General features: G+C 37.6%; 1 protein-coding gene across 1 annotated transcript in view; it reads right to left on the bottom strand.

The window, feature by feature from the left end:
• The window catches only part of LRTM3 (leucine rich repeat transmembrane protein 3), a 28,426-nt gene extending 10,428 nt beyond the window's left edge, over positions 1 to 17,998 (bottom strand). The window contains 7 exon segments of the mRNA XM_088793443.1: positions 116 to 1,222; positions 1,298 to 1,838; positions 1,953 to 3,493; positions 4,289 to 6,838; positions 7,427 to 10,935; positions 17,262 to 17,295; positions 17,522 to 17,998. Of these exon segments, the coding sequence (XP_088649569.1) occupies positions 116 to 1,222; positions 1,298 to 1,838; positions 1,953 to 3,493; positions 4,289 to 6,838; positions 7,427 to 10,935; positions 17,262 to 17,295; positions 17,522 to 17,765 (9,526 nt within the window). The 5' untranslated portion in view covers positions 17,766 to 17,998.
• Positions 17,999 to 20,065: the final 2,067 nt, after the last annotated feature.

Raw genomic sequence — 20,065 nt, 5'->3', positions numbered from 1 at the left:
GTGTAATCCACAGTGCTAACCACTTCATCCAGTATCTTCTTTTTACATGGCACCTTACTTTGAAATATTTCCTTCAAAGAGTGAGCAGCAAGCTTTGTAAAAGTCTGGTGCATACATTCTGGTTGTTCTTTCTTTCCTTCTGTATTTGAAGTGTAGTATGTTGGACTATCTACGACCTTTAATGCTTTCTTTACCCATGGAGACTTAATCTGAAGTATATCCAACGAAGAATGAGAAATAGATGTTGGAAGAACCTTGCATATACTCTCTTGTTCATGTTCTTTTCTTCCTCTAATATGCAAATTAATTCCTTCTGAGCACGGAGGTTGGTCCACTGGAATCCCTGCTTCCTTTGATGACTTCTCTACCACTGGACTTAAAACTGTTGAACTCATTCCTTTTGCTGAGACTTCCTTCTTCAGCTGTTCAATATGGAGGTGATGCAATATGCAAGAGGAAATGGATACCAGAATATTTTCTTTATTCTGGCTAGAACTATTGAGTTCCTTTGCCCTCGTTTTTTTTGAAAAGTTCATTTTCCGTCTACTTGATTTTAATGGAATATCAGTTAACTTTAATTGCTCTTTTTTCCATGGATTTACATCTAAGCTTATAGGTATGCTAACATTTTCTTTCCTTGTTGCATTTACTGCCTGTTTTACATGAAGAGGTTCCCTATTGGGGCTAGATACAGAATCCAGAATACTTTCAGGGCCGTGACCTGGTTTCACTGCAGATATATTATGCTGTACTTCTAGATTTATACAGAGAAATTTCTGTCCTTGTAAGATATCAGTTTCTTTTAATCCTTCTCTTCCCAATAGATGTGAAATATTTTTTCTGTTAATGTACATGTCTTTCTCAGTTACCTTTCCTGTGTTTTCCAAATGAGGAGATTCCATAATGGAGCAGGCAGTAGACTCCAGATTTGTCACTGAAGTACTTCCTTGTTTCAGCAGTTCTTGCTCTTTGCGTATCTTCTGTTGAGAAGCATCCAACTCTGTAAGGAACATATTCTGTCCTTTTGAACTTAATGAATTATCAGTTTTCTCTGATGCTTCTCTCCCCCATGGAAATGAAACTGAACATTCGACAATGTCTTCATCTCTACCCTTTACTCTTGGTGCAGTAAGGAATTCCATTTCTGTATGTGTTCTCATTTTGGGGATGTCAAACCTAGTGTAATTGATTTCCCTCTCCCATGAAGATGGATCAAGGTATACTTCTCTTTCTAAATCTAATTTAACACCGTCAGCCTCCTTCTCCACTTGTTGGCTAATCACTAACTGATCTCTACCTTGTGAGAGAAGGTCTAGTAAAACAGTTTGGTGTTTTTCCTTTTGCTCTCTAATACATTGTTTCAGTGTTTTAATATTTCTTGATATAACACTCTTATCAGTGGACTGTGAAGATGACATTTTTCTTCTTAGTGATTTGTTCAACGTTAGCGGTGGAGGAATGTGTATCAACTTTCTCGGCTTGTCTGTCTCTCTTTTTACTACCGCAAAACCTTTCATTTGAGATAGAATAGATCCAGAGTCACAAATGGTGCTCAAAACTAAATCTGCTACAGTTTTACCTTGCTGGAATGCCTTCTTCTGTGTATTAAGGTTACATCTCATTTCCTTTTTGTTGCCTTGGGTTCCATACCCTGTAGTATTAGGCAACTGGGAATCAAGTGGTTTCTTTGCCTTTAATTTTGCCTGTTTAGTATGTACACTGTTTTTCACATCTGCTGCTTTTGCCCTGGCTTTCGGTTTTCTGATTTTAGGATACATAAGTGTGTCGGCAGAGGCAGGACTCCAGGTAGTTCCTGAGGCACGTGGTTCTTGCTGTTTGTTGTACAGGACAGGCTGCCCTCGCCCTCCTAGCTCCATTCCTTCACTTTGCTGTAATGAAGCATCACACTCTATTGTATTAACAGAATGCACATCAGCTAATGATTTTTCTGCCTTTGGAATCAGAATCTTGGGATTTGCTATTGTTTGCCAGTTTGCAGTTTTACATTTTGTCTTCTGCGTTTTGATTTGAAGTAGATGTATCTTAGAGAAAGAAACAGACTCTGGACTAAACTCTTCCACAGCTTTTATCTTTGCTTTTTGATCTATTAAATCAATGTCTGTTTTCTGAGAAGTGATGTCCTTGGGGCACACTGTTTTAATTAAGGGTGCTTCTGATTTGAAAGGACCTGGCTCTCTCATTTGATCTGCTCCAAATTCAAATGGCTGGATATACTGTGGAGTTGTTCGAAATAAAACCTGTTTTTCACACTCTTGTTTCTCCCTAACTGTTGCTTTGTTTAGGGCATTTCTGTTTTCAGAACATTCTTCATAGCTATCCCACGTATTAGGTGAATGCTCCATTTTTATGTGCAGTTGAATAGGCATAGAAGCATGTCTAAATTTTAGGTCTGCACTTAATTCAGTTTTATGTTTCTCTATATCTATCTTCTGTTCTTGTTCCTTATTAATGGATAAAGCAGAATGACCTGTGGCATTAAGTGATGGTGAAATCTCCGGCCCTTTAATTGGTAAATCCATTTGTATTGGTTGTATAGGACTAAACTTTGATACTCTGTCTATCTCTGTTTCCAATCTGCTTTGCCTTTTAATGTCAGAGATATTGAACGTGAAGTAAATGGCATTTGGAAATGTATCAGCCACATTTTTACCTCGAGGCATCTCTTTGATTTTGATGTGTAAATTGGATCTAAGTTTTTCCCTGTGTTTTGTGGTAAACTGCCTATTGATTTTAAGTATTTGTGAAATTGGTCTCTCCTTTTTCTTCAGTGTTAAACATTTAGGATTCGGTGTGATTTTCTTTTTTGATAATTGTACTGTGTTTATCTGGCTTTCAGAGTCAGATAACACAGGAAAGGTAAAATCTAAAGGCCCCCAGGAAGTTGTGGTTAAGTTTTCCCCTAATCCTGCCATTTCTTCTGTAATATGACGATCCAGACTGTTGTGAAGTGTTCTGTTATACAGAGCGCCCCTCACTGTTGAATCGAATGAGTATTTATCACTCACGAGTTTGGGTGGTGGAATCTTAGCTCCCTCAGTGGCATGGAATAATGGCTCTCCCACACTTTCATTCGATTGCCTCTCTTTCATCTTGTACTTAAATTTGTCCTGCTTTTTCTTTTTATGGCTTCCTGTAAGATACCCTGTGATATTAAGCAAATGTAAATTTGGTGGTTTCCTTACCTTCAAAGTTACATCCTTGGGGATCATTATACGTTTCTTGGCTACAAACTCTGATGTGTAGCTCTGGTTTTCAGCTTCAGAGGAATCAAGGCTGGAAAAATCTAAAGGTTTTAAGAATGTTATTGCTAAGTCATTTTTATTCCATGCCTTTTTCTCAGAAACAGGACTATCCCATTTCTTCCTAGGATTTCCATCCCAGAGAGTGTCACATTGTATTAAGTCAGTCTCTGATTTCCCTGCTTTTGGAAATGGAGTCTTTAGACTCCAAAAATACGAAAGATTTTTCCTTTCTGGAAATTTTAATACATTTTTTTGCCTTTTAGACTCAGATAAAACAGACTTTGTAGACATGGTTAGTAAATCTCTTTGCAAGGCTTCGTGTTTCTTGGCAATATGACCACCCATTTTCCTTCTACAGCTTTTATTACATGGATCTCCAAGCACTGAGTTCCCTGACTTGGCAGGTGGGATATTTTGATCAACTGTGTATTTTATTGTTTTTATGTCTTCCTTTTCTTCTTCAGATTGTAGGGAAACTGCACTGTTAACATCCAACTTTCTTGTAGGGCTCCCATCAAATGTAGTTTCATCGATTAAAAGATTATCAAACGTTGCTTTCCTTGATTTTGGACATGGAATCTTTTCACCAATTCTATGTAACATGTCTTTTTGTGGTGCGATACTCTTCTGCACATTTTTAGTTTGAAATGGAATCAGTGGAGAACAAATCGACTCCAATATATTTTTTGAAACCAGTGTTTTCTGCTGTACTTCTTGCTCTGCAATAAGCATCTTTCGATCTTTTCTGCTTCCTATACTATTCAAGACTTGTAGACGTGCTTTGAAAAGCATTTCATTGCCCTCTTCTTCTTTTTCATTTTGCCATCTTGATTCTGATGTGTTGTTTGAGGTACTCCATTTATTAGAGGAATATGTATTCAGTCTTTTCCCTTCATCTTGTTTTAGCTGTGTAATGTTGTTTTTTCTTAATGGACCTCTCTTTGCTTTTAATTTTTTATGTGTTTTAATGGCAGTTGAAACAGGTGTAGATGAGACAAAGGTATTTATAAATATATTTGACATACCTAGAGGTATTTCTTTGGTCGTATTTTCCAAGATGCGGTCCTGTTCCTTTCCACAGCTAAGGGCCCTAGACCTAGTGATGTTAACTGTCCTTGAAACTGATGCCATCTGTGCTTCCCCAGGTCTAGGCTCACGGATTTGTGCTGCACTTCCCTGCCCTTTAAACTCAGATGAAGCTGGCATGGAGAAATCAAAAGACTCTGGGGGGCTCGCTTGGAAATCCTTTTGTGACCTTATCTCTCCCTCTGGAATAGAACTACCAACTTCCTTCCTAGGGCTTTTTTCAAACGGGATGCCCCTCTGTGCTGTAACAATGAAAGATTCACGAATTGACTTCCTGAGCACTGGAGATAAAATCTTTGGACTCCCCATCACGTTTAATCTTTTTTGTGGTTTTGTTCTTTTTGGTAGCTTCTCAAATGGAAGTAAATTCAAAATAGAACAAGAAATCGAATGTAATACACTTTGTGTGAAAAGTGTTTGTTGCTGCAGCTCCTGCGCTGTGGTAAGTGATTCTGGGATTTTATTCCTTGCGGAATTCTTCAGTTCTAGATCTGATTTCACAAAGTGAGGCTCCTTCAACTTATGAGCATTGAAAGTAAAGTGCTGAGAATTCCAAAGGGCTTCTCTACCTCGGACTTCGACTTCCTTTGTGCTATTGGAGATGCTGCCCCTCTGATCACTGGAATCGGTACACCAGGCTCTCTCTCCATATGGTGATTGCTCTTGCTGTCTTGCCTTCAGTTCATGACTGAATCTCATTTTCCGTGGCATGTCTCTTTCTCCTTTTGTTCTACTATGCACTTTCATGTCAAGTGAAACAGGCATGGCAGAGGAACTTGCATTTAGAATGATATGTGCCACAGGTTGATCTTGCTTCATCATGGTTTTGAAGTTGCATTCAAATTGACTTCCATGGATTGGTGTACCACGTTTTGTGATATTACATGTCTGGGAAATTGGTGCCTTCTTTGCCTTCAAAGTCACATGTTTGGGACTCATTTTATTTTTCTTGTGTATAAGTTTTAAATTGTTACTCTTTGATGTAGGTAAAGCAAGTGTTGATAAATCTAAAGACTCGAGAAGCATTGCTGGTAATTCTTGTGCTAATCCTGCCTTTCTCTCAACTGTAAGATCTTCCAGTACCACAGAATATTTTATATGAATTAGAAAGTCAATAATCTGTGATTTCAGGGTCTTTGAAGGTAGGTTTTTTAGACACGCATTCCCTGGGATATTAAATATCTTTGAAATTGGTGTCTTCCTTGCTTTCATAATTATACCTTTGGGACACATTTTGCTTTTTAAGGCTGTACATGTAAATGTCTTTCTCTGCCTTTTAGATTCAGATGGATCAGGTGTGGTGACATCCAAAGACTCCAGGACAGTTGCTTGTTGATCTTTTTTAAACTCTGCCTTTTCCTCTTTACCACGACTATAAAATTCCTCCATAGGGCTCCCATCACTTGGGTGACTACATTTCATAGTATCTATTAACACTTCACCAATTAGTGATTCCTTTGACTTTATTATAGGAAGCTTTGAACTTGCTGTATATATTGTGCCATTTTGTGTCTGGTGGCTTCTCTTTGGTTCCTCTACCTGCACTGGATCTGTAGGCTGCATTTGTTGTGGGACGTCTTGTTCCGTAACAAACAGAATTTTCCTACTTCTTTCGTTTTCTGATTTGTGAAGATCAAGCTCCTTCCTCTGGTCTGAACAGAATATGAAATGTTGGCTCTGTTGTAGAACTACTTTTAATAATGTCTCCTGGTCATTTTCTTCTTCCTCTTCACCTTGATGATTGGATTCTTTGACATTATCTGAAGTAATATTCCCTTCATGTGATATTGCTTGCCTTACTTGTTTAGAACTCAGTCTTTTTTCTCCTACCATGTCTTTTCCCCTTCTTATATCGTTATACATATTAATGTCATGTAGAATACTCATGAAGGAGCACATTTTCTCTGCCACTTTTTTATCTTGATGCACCTCTTTCATTTTGGTTTTCAAGTTAAATCCCAATTCTTTTCTATGGCGTGGACTAGTACCACCCTTGATATTGAGTATGTATGAAATTGATGGTTTCTTTGCTTTTAAAATTTCACATTTGGGATTCACTAAAGTTTTCATGCCTAAATATTGTTTGAAGTTTCTCTTCCTTTTGGATGTAGAACAAGCAGGCATGCAGCAATCAAAAGTTACTGTCTCTTTCTTTTCAATATCACCAGCCTGTTCCTTTGGATGGTTTGCTTCAGATGGAACACCACACTCTCTTGCAGAACATATGATTTCATCAGTCTTTGCTTTCCTTGACTTTGGACGTGAAAAGCTAGCACAGTTTCCTACATTTCCAAATTGAAAATGATCCAATATGGGGCATGGAGCAGCATCCAAAATAGTTTGTATAAGATGTATTTGTGGTTGTACTTGAATATGTATATTTTCTGGTTGTTTCATTTCCTCATCTGATTTCCTCATCAGAAGGTCACAGTTCTCCTGATATGCATGGAATATGAAGTTTTGGCTATTCTCTGGAGCTGGTAGAGCTTCGTGTTCCCTTTCCTCCTCCTTCCCGGTTTTCACACTGTTAGATAAACTCACATCAATAGAATCTGGGCAACATACTTTTCTTGCATTTGGCAGTTTCTCTTGCATTAGCTGCATATGATCAAGTCTTGTTATCCTCTGCATGTCTGTCTCTATGCTTAGTGTGTTACTCATTTTGATGTTGGGAAAAATAGGCACTTTGGAGTGAATGGTATCCAAAAATGCATCTGCTACATTTTTATTTTGCTGTGGATTTTTCATCTTTTTCAAATTGCATCGTAATCCCTTGCTTTGACTATCATTAAGCATGTGTGAAGTTGATGGCTTTTCCACCCTAGGACAGTGAGTTCTACGACTCACTGTTATTTGCTTCCTTGATGTTCTTGATGTGTTTTTCTTTCTTTTAGATTTAGAAACAAAGGGCTCGACAGAATCAGAAGACATCAGGAATGTCCCTTGCAAATCTTTTGGTAACTCTGAATTTTCCCCCACAAAATAAGAATCTAGTTGCTTTTTAGGGTTTCCACTGGATGGTAAACCACACTCTGTCGTCATGTCCAAATGTTTATGAAGTGATGAGTTCTCTGCTTTGGCAGGTGGAATCTTCAGACCCATAGGAGCTGTTATGGCATTTTCTGTTTTGTTGGTTTTCTGGAGTTCCTCAGCTTCTCTAGGACCCATCTGGAGGTCAGTCTGCAAAGCAGTTTGTGTAAAGCATGTTTGGTCCTGTAGCTCCTGTGTTAAACAGTTCAGTGCTGGGTCTGGTTTGTCAAGATGGGTCTCCTTCCCTTGACATGCATCCCCTGAGAGGTATCGTGTATGCTGTGGAGCTGCTTCTAGCAAAGGTTTTTGCTCCACTTCCTCTCCATCTTGCGCTTTTGCTTCTCTGTTGTCGAATGCACTACTCTTATCAAAGAAATCAACATACCGTGGTCTCCCTTCATCTGTTAGTTCTCCTTGCTTTAACTGCACATGACAGAAGCCGTTTGCCTCTACTTGTAATCTGCTATGCATGGGAGAATAAAGGGCATTTAGAAATTCATATACCAATCCATTAGTTTGGTTGATCTTTTCAAACTTGGTCTTAAAGTTGGATTCCAGTTTCTCTCTGTGACCTGTGACATTAAATAATTGTGAAACTGAAGGTTTTGTTGTCTTTATATGTATAGACTTGGGTCTCTCTGTACAATCTATGTGTGAGAATCTTACCCTATTTTCCTTCACTTTAGAATGAGTTAAACCAGGCATATGACAATTAAAAGTCTCTGGAAAAGTTGTGGGTAAATCTTTTGGTAATTCTGTCCTTGTTTCTGCAAAACAGTAACCCTTTTCCCTTGTATCTGAAACATCAATTTCTCTTGTTTGGTTTAAAGTGTCTCCAATGAGTGATTTTTCTGACGTTGGAGGAGGTATCTCAGAATCTGCAGTGCATTTTAAGTCTGTTTGTGTGGTTAGGCTTTTCTTCATATTCTCAACATGAGATGGATCCATTATGGAGGAGGAAACAGACTCCATAATGGTTTCTGCAGATGTGATTGGTTGATGCATTTCTTCCTCCGTTTTAAACTCCATCTTTGGATGTGCATCCAATCTGAGATCCCAACTATCATGAAGGACTGTTTTTGGTGGAGTTTCTTTGTCCCCTCTCAATTCCTCTTGCAATTTAGCTTCTTCTAGTGTGTTTCCAGAGTCTTTTATTAATTCTTTATTAATGGAATCTGAACAGTTTTCTTCCCTCTCAATTTGTGATTTCTCTTGTTTTAGCTTAGTATGATTGTCATTCTCTGCATTTAAGCTGCTGTGTGTTCTAATATGAGGCAAACTAGACATGTGAGGGCAAGTAACATTCAGAAGCACATCTGCCATAATTTTATCTGGCAACATCTGTTTAATTAGGATTTTTAAATTGCCTCTCAATCTTTTTCTATGACTTGGAGTACCACGTCTGTTGATATAAGGCATCAGTAAAATTGCTGGCTTCTTTACTTTCATGTTTACACATTTGGGATTGAGTACACTTTTTGTTCCTGATATTTTTTTTCTGATTTTCTGCCTTTTAAAATACGATAAAGGAAGCATGTGGATAATGAAAGACATCAGGGCAACTGCAGGTGAAAGTCTTTTTAAGTCTTCCTTTTCTTCTGCCATATGATCATTCAGTGTCTTTCTGAGGCTTTCACCAAACGGGGTACTACTTTCTGGTGTCTCAGTGAAAACTTCACTAGCTGGTAAGTTCTCTGGCACTGTAAGGTGATTCTTCAGATCTGCAATTTCTCTGACTGTCGGTCTGCCTCTGCTTTGCTTCGCCTTCTCAACTTGAAATGGGTTCATTGTGGGGCATGGACTAGTCCCCAAAATCGTTTGTGTAGAAAGAGTTTGTGGTTGTAGCTCTTGCTCTTTATTTTGAGTTTTTCTACTTCCTGAACTGCTCTGTCCTATTTGAAATTTGATATATTTGGGCTTCTGCTTTAGTTGTAGGCTGGACCTGAAATCTTCTGTAAGCTGTGAAACTGCTTCTTGCAGAGTTTGTTCCTCTTCCTCTCTGTTATGTTCTTGTGGCTTTTTAAATACACATTTCTTCTCAATGTACTTTGCATTCCATATTTTCTTTTCATCTGGTAATGTTTCTTGCTTTACCACTGAATGACTAAGCCCTATTATTCTTGGTGTATCTGTTTTGGCTTTTAATTCGCTATGCATTTCTGTATCAGGTGGTTCAGAAATTGTAGTGTTGGTGGCATTGTGTAATGCATCAGGTATTCTTTTATCTTCCATATTTTTAATGTTGCTTTTAGTATTGCAGTCCAGTTCCTCACTTTGATGTAATTCTTTCTTCTTATTGTTATACTTGCATCTTAACTTGCAATGTTTTGAATTGTGACATACTGTGATTTGAAATACCCATGAAGTTGGTGTTTTCTTTGACTTTGGAGATGGACCTTTGAGACTAAATTTACTTTTACTGTGTAATGCTTTTCTTTTGGTTTTCTGCCTTTTAATGGCAGGTGAAAGAGACACTGAGTCATATACAGAATACTGGTTTAATTTTGATGTAGCAATTTGTTTCTGGCCCTTTGGCTTTGTACTCTTTAGTTGTGGCATCCCTTCAGCAACTGAATTTGGACTCAGAGTTAAAACTAGAAATCTGGCATTCTTAAAAATAGTGTTTTTCCCCTGGAGTGAATAGTTGATCTTATTTGAATCTTCAGACCAAACAGAATATTGGATCTCATCTCTGGGATTTTTATCACACTTTAGGCCTTTGACTGAACCTCGAGTCTCAACAGAACATGGGACTTTGACCAAATGTTGGTTTCTGTCCATATCTTGGGTGTGGAAGGGGTCTTGTGTGCTTCTGGAAAATGGTTTTCTCCTTAAATCTTGAGGTAGAACAAAGTGTCTGGACTCAATATTAGTCTGGCTGTTGATTAAGTCTTGGTGATTAACAAATTGTTGAGCTTGACTAGTAAATTGGGTTTCATAAAAACCTTGATTCTGAATAGCACTTTGTCCTGGAAAAGAATCTTGTGTTTGCGCAGAAATATCCATTCTAACAGAATGTTGATTCTGAATCAAGGACCCTTGAGATCTTGAGCACAGAGTTTTACTCTGTAATGTAGCATTGGGTTTTAAAGGAATTTGAGTTTTCACATTTTCTTCCAGAAGTTTGACTTGGTCTCTAGAAAGAAACAAATGGGCAGGAGGGCATGGTGCCACATCTAGATCTTCACTTTCCACAGTGATTCCAGAAGTTCTTGGAAAGTTAAAGTCAGAGGAAAACATTAAGCTTTTATTTTTGTTGGTTTTCATTATTGAAAATAAGTTCTTTGATGAAAATTGTATTTTATTTTCATTTTCTGGATACCCTCTGTGGCTTAGAATAATTTTCTTTATTTCTGAATGAAACAGTGACAAAGACGAGCTAGTCCCATTTGAAGATGTCGTACGACTTTCACTGAAGTAACATACTTGATGTTTACTTTCACTGCTACCTGCACACATTATTTCATCTGCTGGAGAGGCTCTTTTTTCAACATTACCTTCACTTTCTTCAGATGTAAGTGATGAAGTAATGGTTCTTTCTGAAAAGTTATCAGCTCTGAAATACAAGAAAACAATGTGTAAATGAATTGTCACGTTTATCACTTAGAACATATTTCATACAAGAATATTCTTCTAGATTTAAAGAAACCCAATATGGCACTGAAAACATAACTCAATATAAATTGGAAAGCCATGTCCATATTATAAAATAATTCATTACTTGGTTCCATTCATTTAATAAATTAATCCACTGATAAAGTGAAATAAATCACTTTCATATCTCAGAGAATGAGGGATTTTCACCTCAAAAACCTGTCCAAAAATCTGTTTTAAAGCAATGAATCAAAGTTGCAGGGTAAGATTATACCTTTTTACAAGAAATATCACTTTGTTTCTGTTCTCTGTATGAAAGTTTTGACAAGAATAAAAATAGTCTTATGGAAAGTTGGTAAGTACAACAGAAGAATGTCCAATACCATTAAGTACAGCTTTCTATAAGTCAGTTCAGATTATTTTAACAGCTGTTTATTTTTGATCAAGAAAAAAGCCTATGTTTTAGGGCAGTGCTTCTAGAGTAATGATCATGAAAATGGACTCTCCAGTATCTTGTCTAACTCAAATGATCGGTGTGGTCTAAAAATACTCAGACCAAATACATCAGCATCACCTGGAAAATTATTAGAACTGCAAAATCTCATTAATTTGGAATCTGCTAATTAGAATTTTGAATATTTTATTATTTGCTACCTTTTTTTCACAGATAACACAAAAATGTTGGGTGAATATTTAAAATGTGTTAAATAGTTTTCAAGTTCTCATAAATGTTATTTATTAGCATTTAATATATAGGCTACATACATATTTTTGTAATCTACTGGGGTAACTGTGTGTGTCACCTGGACTGAGCTGAGGGATACCCAGATAGCTGGTGAAACATTATTTCTGGGTGTGTCTGTGAGGGTGTTTGAGGAAGCGATTAGCATTTCAATCATTAGATTAGTAAAGAAGATCACCTCATCAATGTGGGCAGGCATCATCTAACCCATTGAGGGCCCAAGCAGAACAAAAAATAGAACAGTAAATTCTTCCTCTTTCTTCTTGATCTGGAATGTCCATCTTCTCCTGCCCTCAGACATCACAGCTCCTTGTTCTGAGGCTTTTAGATTCTGAAACTCACACCGGTGTTGCATCCCCCACTCCCACCCCAGACCTTCTGCCTTGGACTGAATTATAGCACCAGCTTTCTTGGTTCTCCAGCTTGCAGAGCGCAGATTGTGGGACTTCTCAGCCTCCATAACCATGTGAGCCAATTCCTATATAAATCTCCATATCTATATCTATTATATAACTATCTCTATCTATATCACCTGTATCTATATCTATGAGGTCTGACAATTTCTCGAACTTGCCACCATGCACTTACATTGGCAGCACTGTACAAACATCTCGGTAAGGTTTCACAAAAAAACCTTGTTATATCAGTGTCTCACAGCTGTGTTTGTGTGGACATGTGGTGGTGTCTTCCTGCATGGCTTTCATTATTGTTGCACGTTTTTGTTTGCCATTGTGAGAATGTCTGAGCTTGAATTAGAGCAACGAACAAACGTTAAATTTCTTGTTAAACTTGGCAAGAGTGGAAGTGAAATCAGGGACATGTTAGTCCAGGTTTATGGGGATAATGCCATGAAGAAAACAGCAGTGTACAAATGGGTTAAACATTTTTCTGAAGGAAGAGAACATGTCAATGATGAAGAGAGGTCAGGATGGCCAGTAATGAGTGGAATTGATGAAAACATTGCAAAAATTCATCGAATTGTACGTCAAAATCATCAGCTGACTGTGAGAAGCATAGCAGACCAAGTAAACATTGATAGAGAAACAGTTAGGAAAATCTTAACTGAAAGTCTTAGCTTGAGAAAGGTGTGTGCAAAAATGGTCTTGAAGGACCGCACCGATGAACAAAAGCAAAGGAGAGTCGAAGTTTGCCAAGACCTTTTGGAGAGGCAAGATAATGTTTTGGGTTGTGTTATCACTGGTGATGAAACATGGGTGTACCAATACGGCCCTGAAACAAAGCGTCGAAATGCACAATGGAAGTCAGCCAATTCTCCACGACCAAAAATGTTCCGACAGTCCAAATGAAGAGTCAAAACTATGTTGCTAAGCTTTTTTGATATCAGAGGGATTATTCATTATGAATTTGTACCAACTGGACAAAGAGTTAACCAAGTTTACTATTTGGAAGTGTTAAAAAGGCTGCGTGAAAAAGTTGAGACGACCTGAACTTTTTGCCAATAATTCCGGGCTCTTGCATCACAACAATGCACCAGCTCACATGGCACGGTGTGTGAGGGAGCTTTTAGCCAGGAAACAAATAACTGTATTGGAACACCCTCCCTACTCACCTGATCTGGACCCCAATGACTTCTTTCTTTACCCAAAGATAAAGGAAATATTGAAAGGAAGACATTCTGATGACATTCAGGACATCAAGGGTAATAACGATGACAGCTCTGATGGCCGTTCCAGAAAAAGAGTTCCAAAATTGCTTTGAAGGTGGACTAGGTGCTGGTGTCAGTGCATAGCTTCCCATGGTAGTACTTTGACGGTGACCATAGTGATATTCAGCAATAAGGTATGTAACCCTTTTTCTAGGATGAGTTTGCGAATCTAATTGTCAGACTTCGTAAGACAGAACATATTCTCCTCCACAAAACTCTACAGTGATTCCTCATTGCTACTCAGAGTAAAAGCCACTGTCTTTAACATGGCCGATAAAGCCCAATCATGATCTGGTCACCTATTACTTCTCTGACCTTCTATATGTCACTCCCTTTCCCTCTCTGCATCAGACACACTGGCCTTTTTACTATTCCTCAGACATTAGGCACACTCCCCACTCCTCCATAGAGCCTTTGCTCTAGTTATTCCCCCTGTCTGGGATACTGTTCAATCATACGTTTGGTTATCTCCCTTATCGCTTCAAGGCTTTAGTTAAATCCCATATTGCAACCTACCTCTCCTCCCCTATTTATGGTACCCTGATTCCTCTTACTCAATTCTATCTTTGTTTTACCCGAAAACTTATCACCTTCTGACATATTATATAATTTACTTATTTATCATGTTATGGTCTATTATCAGACTCTCCTCTAACTAAAAAGTAAGGCAGTGATCATTGTCCATTTTGTTCACTGATGTATCTCAAAGGCCTACAAAAATGCCTGGCACATAGTGGGTTCTCAGTAAATAGTTGCTGAATGGCCATCTTTGCCTCTAGGTTGGTGATTGCTAAAACTTGTGCACAACAAGCTGACCCAGACGTACAACCCAACCCTTTCTTCAAGTTCAATGGTGGGTGGGGGGAGTCCACATACACAAACTACTCATAAACATAACTGACTTTAATGAAAAATTGGAGGTAGAAATCGAAGGGAGTTGACTACAGCAATACAAAGAACTCCCACTTAAATATTAGGCATGTTGTTCCATTTCTGTAATGTTCTCTGGCCTCTCCCCACTGGGAAATCTCAACTGGCTTTTGAAAATCTAAAAAGAACTCCCCACACTATTAGGAAATGACTGATAGTTCTACAGCCATGGTACAAGTAAATACCAGAAGTGGTTGTAAATCAATTAAATCAATCAATGCGTATAGCATAGCCCTAGAGTCATAGTACCAAATGAACACCAAATCCGCTTTTAAACAATTTTATCTATCAATGATAACTCACTTCAGGAAATATGCTTCTGAAACCAACCATCCAGCTTCAGCCTTTGAAAGTCATGTAATTTGTGGCACTCTCTCCCACATTTCTAAGGGTGAGGTCAACCCTGAAAGAAATCTTTCCCCAAAACCTGAGCAGCGGTTTGCTTTGGTCCCTGAGACTATGGCCAGCCAGCATGGCTCTCCCTGATTTCAGATACTGAGTGTCTCGCCTTTGATGTCCTTTAGGCCATTCAGTCCTGCTCCTCCCTCCTCTCTGTCCACCCTTCCACCTTTCTCTTCTCTCCCATTTCATAAGCGAGACAAAATCTACTCTGTCTCTGAAATGATACAATATTCAAGCCCTTTTTATTTCAAGATAATTTAAGATGCTCTCCCAAATATAGTTCTGTCCCAAAAAGAAATTCTGGTGTCAGGGTAAAATATTTTTGCCTTGTTTCACATATAATTTTAACTCATCTTCATGATATTCCTCAGAAGTAATTCTAACTGCTATTTTGAAAGTAAGGAAATGTAGGTCTATTGAGTTTAAGTCATTTGTCCAAGGCATTAAGAGGCAGAAATATGATATAAACCTAGACTTTTTTAAATTCAAACTTTGTGCTTTTTTCACTAGAATATGCTGCATGATAGTAGCCATATTTCTCTTCCCTATCCTTTTCCCTCAACAACCCTCTGCCCCATCTCCTCAATTACTTTTCCCGAATGCCGCCTAGAAAGGTGCCACATAAGGATTAAATTCCCCCTAGGCAGGAATGAAATAATGGCACACAGGGATGGGGAAACTCTGAGGTCGCCTTGATTCTGAAGTTGAAAATCCTTTTCTCCCCATTTCTTCTTGTGGCTTCCTCTCTTGTCTACCTATCTTCTGGTTTTTAAATGTTACCAAATTTCAACCATAAAAAAAAAAAATCTGGTTTTTAATTACAGACAGTCCCTGACTTGTGAGAGTTCGACTTATGATTTTTAGACTTTGCAATGGTGGGAAAGGGATATCCATAATTACAAGTATTCAACACTTCATTATAAAATAGGCTTTGTGTTAGATGATTTTGCTCAGCTATAGACTAATATAAGTGCTCTGAGCACGTTTAAGGTAGGCAAGGCTAAGCTATGATGTTCTGCAGATTAGGTGTATTAAATGCTTTTTCAACTTACAACATTTTCAGTTTACAATGGATTTATTGTGACATAACCCCATCATAAGTAGAGGAGCATCTATACATATGTGAACCTTCAATACAATGCACACCTAATCCCTGTGTACCTGAAACACTGACTCTGGGCCTGTCCAATTGACTTCTGGGTAATCACTTATTCTGATTGCACTACTGAGGTGCTCTAGTGTTCTCTGCCATTCCTGTTCCCAACCAGCTCTGACCAGCATTCTACCTACCCGTACCTCCAGATATTGTTATTGCTTCCCAGGGCACCCACCTTACAAACTGGAGTTGTTAGTACCCAATGTGAAAATTGAGCAACCACATTAAATGAATAAAGCCCCTTTATACCTGACAAATGAAAGACATTATAGTCAAGTAATTGCCAGATTCATTTCCCACACAGCTAATAGTTATCTAGCAGAAATACAAAACTGTGTCACTCCTACACTTAACCACCTTCAGCGGTTACAAACTATCTACAGAGTAAAATCCAAGCTTATCAACAGGGTACAGAAAGTCCCCCATGATCTGACTCCCACCTATATCTTCACATTCATCTCCCACTACTCCTTAACTCAATCTTAGCATTCCAGCCACTTTGAAACAATCATAATTTATTGCACATACTTTGCTGTTTTTGTTTCCTTGCCTCTGCACATGTCCTAAAAGGCCTTACTTATTCTCCTAACCTGCTGTCTTTTTCTGGCCAATTTTCATATACCATTTAAAATTCAGTTCCAGCATAACCCTCCTTGTGAAGCCATCCCACTACCCCTGTGCTGGCTTAAGTATTTCCTAAACATTCTTATAATATTTCTATCACTGTTACCATACTGCGAGGCAAGCATCCTTTAAGTATTATGTCTCCTCCACAGGAATATAAGCTTCTTGAGAACAGACTCTCTTATTGTTTGTATCCCAGTACCAAACACAATTTCCATTGTATATCTAATGATTGTTGGATGGATTTTGATGAAAACAACTAAAATATCGGTAGCAACAAGAGTAGCGATGTCAGTATTTAATCCCTTGTACTGATATATCATTACAATGCTGATGAATTCTGATCGTACAAACTCCTTTTGTGTCACTCCTGCAGTACCAAGATCAGGGTTTGCTTGGTTCACAGTAGTGTTAAATGAATATTTTTCTAACTGAATTATCAGAACTGGAGATTACTACTACGTTGTGGGTACTGGAGAGAGAGATTGGGGCAGGGAAGCAAATCACTTTAACCTAAGCATTCCTCATTTGTAAAAACAGCAATAATACTACTTATTTGTAAGGATAATTTTAATAATGTATGAAAAGCCATTAACACACCTTGGAACAAAGCAACCATTTAAAATCAATGTTAGATTGAATTATGATGTTGAACAGCTGTGGTCCTCTATACACATGAAAACACCTTCTTCTAGTACTCAGATACAAATTAAGTTTTGAATAGAACAAAACAACCTGTTTCATTTAATTTCAAAATATAACACTTACCTTTCTTCTGAAGATGAGTGAATTGACCAATTATCTAGAGATAAATGTGAATAAAACAAAGTCAGAGCACCAATGGGAGAAGCCCAGGCTGAACAAGTTTTATGTTAAAATATGATATTGTATATTTACCAAATGTCAGGCTTTTCAGGGAACTGTCGTCATTCTATTTCAAGGGAGACAATAAAACGTTAGAGAAGTAATCCAAATATCAAATTTATTCTTATGTGTGATTTTGAAAAACAGTAGAGAAGGAAATCAACCATTGTTTCTTACCTCCTGGGAATCTGAACTACTCTTTTCTGGAAGTGCAGGCTTTTTCTGAAAGGATGTACAAATCTTTATGAGTATGATCTCAAAAATAATTCCTAGGAAAATTATAAAGAAGATTGCCAGCCAATCATTTTGAGAAGTCCAGGACTCTAGAAAGTCCCATAAGGTAAAAAATATATTATCTTCCACTTCACCTCTCACAGCTTTTTTAAATAAATGTAATTGTTTTGACATTTTTATATAATATGTGAAATCGATTGATATCTCATTCTGAAGTCGATTTTGGATGCCCCCAAAAACAAAAAGGTGACCATAGCCACATGCAACTCTCTGCCAGAAAATTTCCAGTGCTGCTCAGTGTCTTACGAAGGGCAGCAGTGATTGCTCTAGGCCTAAGTAAAGTGACGTACGTGTCATAATGGGTGTTTCAGTGACCTCATATCAACTTACTTTAGCGATAATGGAAGTTCATTTGTGAGTCATGTATGGTGCTGTCCTTTTTTTAATTAAAACATTTTTAAATAATCTCTTATTAATTTCACAAAAAGAAACACAATTCTATGAACAATCCCTTAGCATAGTTGGATTATCACTGCTCTGTAATTTGAAAAATGTAGAACAAATTTGACCTGGACATAACCATTTCCTATTTCCACCAGGAATAGTACATTTATGCTTCTTTGTGAGCAGGAAAACATGAATGTAAAGTTGTCAGATTCAGAAAACAAAACTAGCTGTCTCCGTTTAATTTGAATTTTAGATAAACACCAAATAATTTTTTAGTATAAATGTCCCATTGTTACTATATAGGACATATGATAGCTTGTCTCTAAAGGCCTGCCTGATTTTTTTTTTCCCCTTAAAATACAAAACCTCATTTTATATTTCTTTCTGCTAGATGGATATGTTGGCAATGTTCTTCTTCAACAATCTACTGTTATGCTGAAAACCAAAGTTAGATTTTGCAATGGTCTGGTGAATTTCCTTTTCACTGTCTCTGGTGATTCCAAGGGGTAAGAACTAGGGTGGGGCAGAGCCAGGTTTAAGTCCTGCTCACTTTCCTTCGCAGTCTACAGAGTAGTTTCGTCATGAGTAGACAAGAGTCTGGACTACTAATGAAAATGTGAACACTGCCTTGGATTTAGAGTACTTTCCCTTTGAAGATGTAATTAATACTTCTTCAGTTATTCAAGGTGGATTGAGAAAAAAATATTATCTTTAAACCAGAGTTAATGGTTCCAGCCTCTCCAGTCACGTAAGTGTGACTGAGTGCAAGGGAAATTTATGGGACTCTTACTTTCCCTGAGTATTGAACAATGAGATCAAAGACACATCCTGAGTGTCACACCAGTTTACTGGACCACAGCCTACACGTGGTTTTGATCTTGATTTAGGTTTAACTGTGATTACGAAGTTTGTCTTTGCAAAGAATAGCCTTCCAGGATGCATGGTAGGCACAAATTAGATCTAGAAAAAACTTCAGCAATTCTTCTGGATATGTCTAGGGTAAAGTACACCCTCCTCTGAGACCCCCCACCTACATACACAGTCGGGGATTTTATTCTGCTGTGTTTTCCTATAAAACTTAATGCAGCTGGCAAAACGCTTAATTTCTCTTGCCTTATGGCAGTCATTCTCTAATTCATTTAATGTTTACCTTAAAGGAGATTCAGTGTTTTAACATTTTACTCTCTAGTTCCTTAGATCTTTAAGAGCTTTATGGCACTGAATCCCTAATTAGTATACCACTGATTAGCTCTTATAAGAACTGAAACGTAACTTCTGTATAACACTCCTGCTGACAGTTGTTTGCAGAGGTGAAGAGTATCCTCTCCAGGGCTTTGTCATGTTTGTTACTTTGTACTTGGCTATTAATAAAATTATACAATTACCTAGTTTTCAGCATAGACACGTCCATCCTTTACACTAGGAAACTCTTATATCATTCTCAAGTGAGCATTAAAAGTAAATGCTAAGCTAGAGCTTTAAAAATCACGAAGACAAAAGCAATGAACACCAGAGAAATCCCATTACTAACAGTAATACAGACACTAAAAGAAAACACTCAGAAAAAAATTCTATTGAAGTTTTAAAAAATCTATTACTTTTACCAATATCACATTCTTTGAACTATTCGGACATTTTGAACTAGGTTTTTGTTCTTTATGTATGAGAAAAAATAATAGGTGCATAAACAGCAATACAAACCCGGGATTGCTCATTGGTGAAAAACTCTTCTGTAAATATCTTAGTTCAATACAACAAATATTTATTGAATAATGAAGGCATGGCACTGAATAGTAACTAAAAAGTGCTTTATGGATACAGAATAAGTAAAAACTATTCCCTGACTTGAAGGAGTATATAATTTAAGTGGTATGGAGCAAATATGTCAATAACCTTGAGAAGGCAGAGTGCGCTTAACAACAAAGAGGAAAACACTATGTGGGTTTGAAGGATACTTGGTTGGGGTAATACAAAGAAAGCTACAAAGAAAAATAGAATTTAAGGGCCTTACAAGATGAGGAGGATTT

The sequence above is a fragment of the Rhinolophus sinicus genome, chromosome 16, assembly GCF_057876585.1.
Source record: "Rhinolophus sinicus isolate RSI-liver-muscle chromosome 16, RSI-T2T, whole genome shotgun sequence".
Lineage (NCBI taxonomy): Eukaryota > Metazoa > Chordata > Mammalia > Chiroptera > Rhinolophidae > Rhinolophus > Rhinolophus sinicus.
Note: the sequence above shows the minus strand (reverse complement) of the source record. Positions and strands in the feature narration are given on the sequence as shown.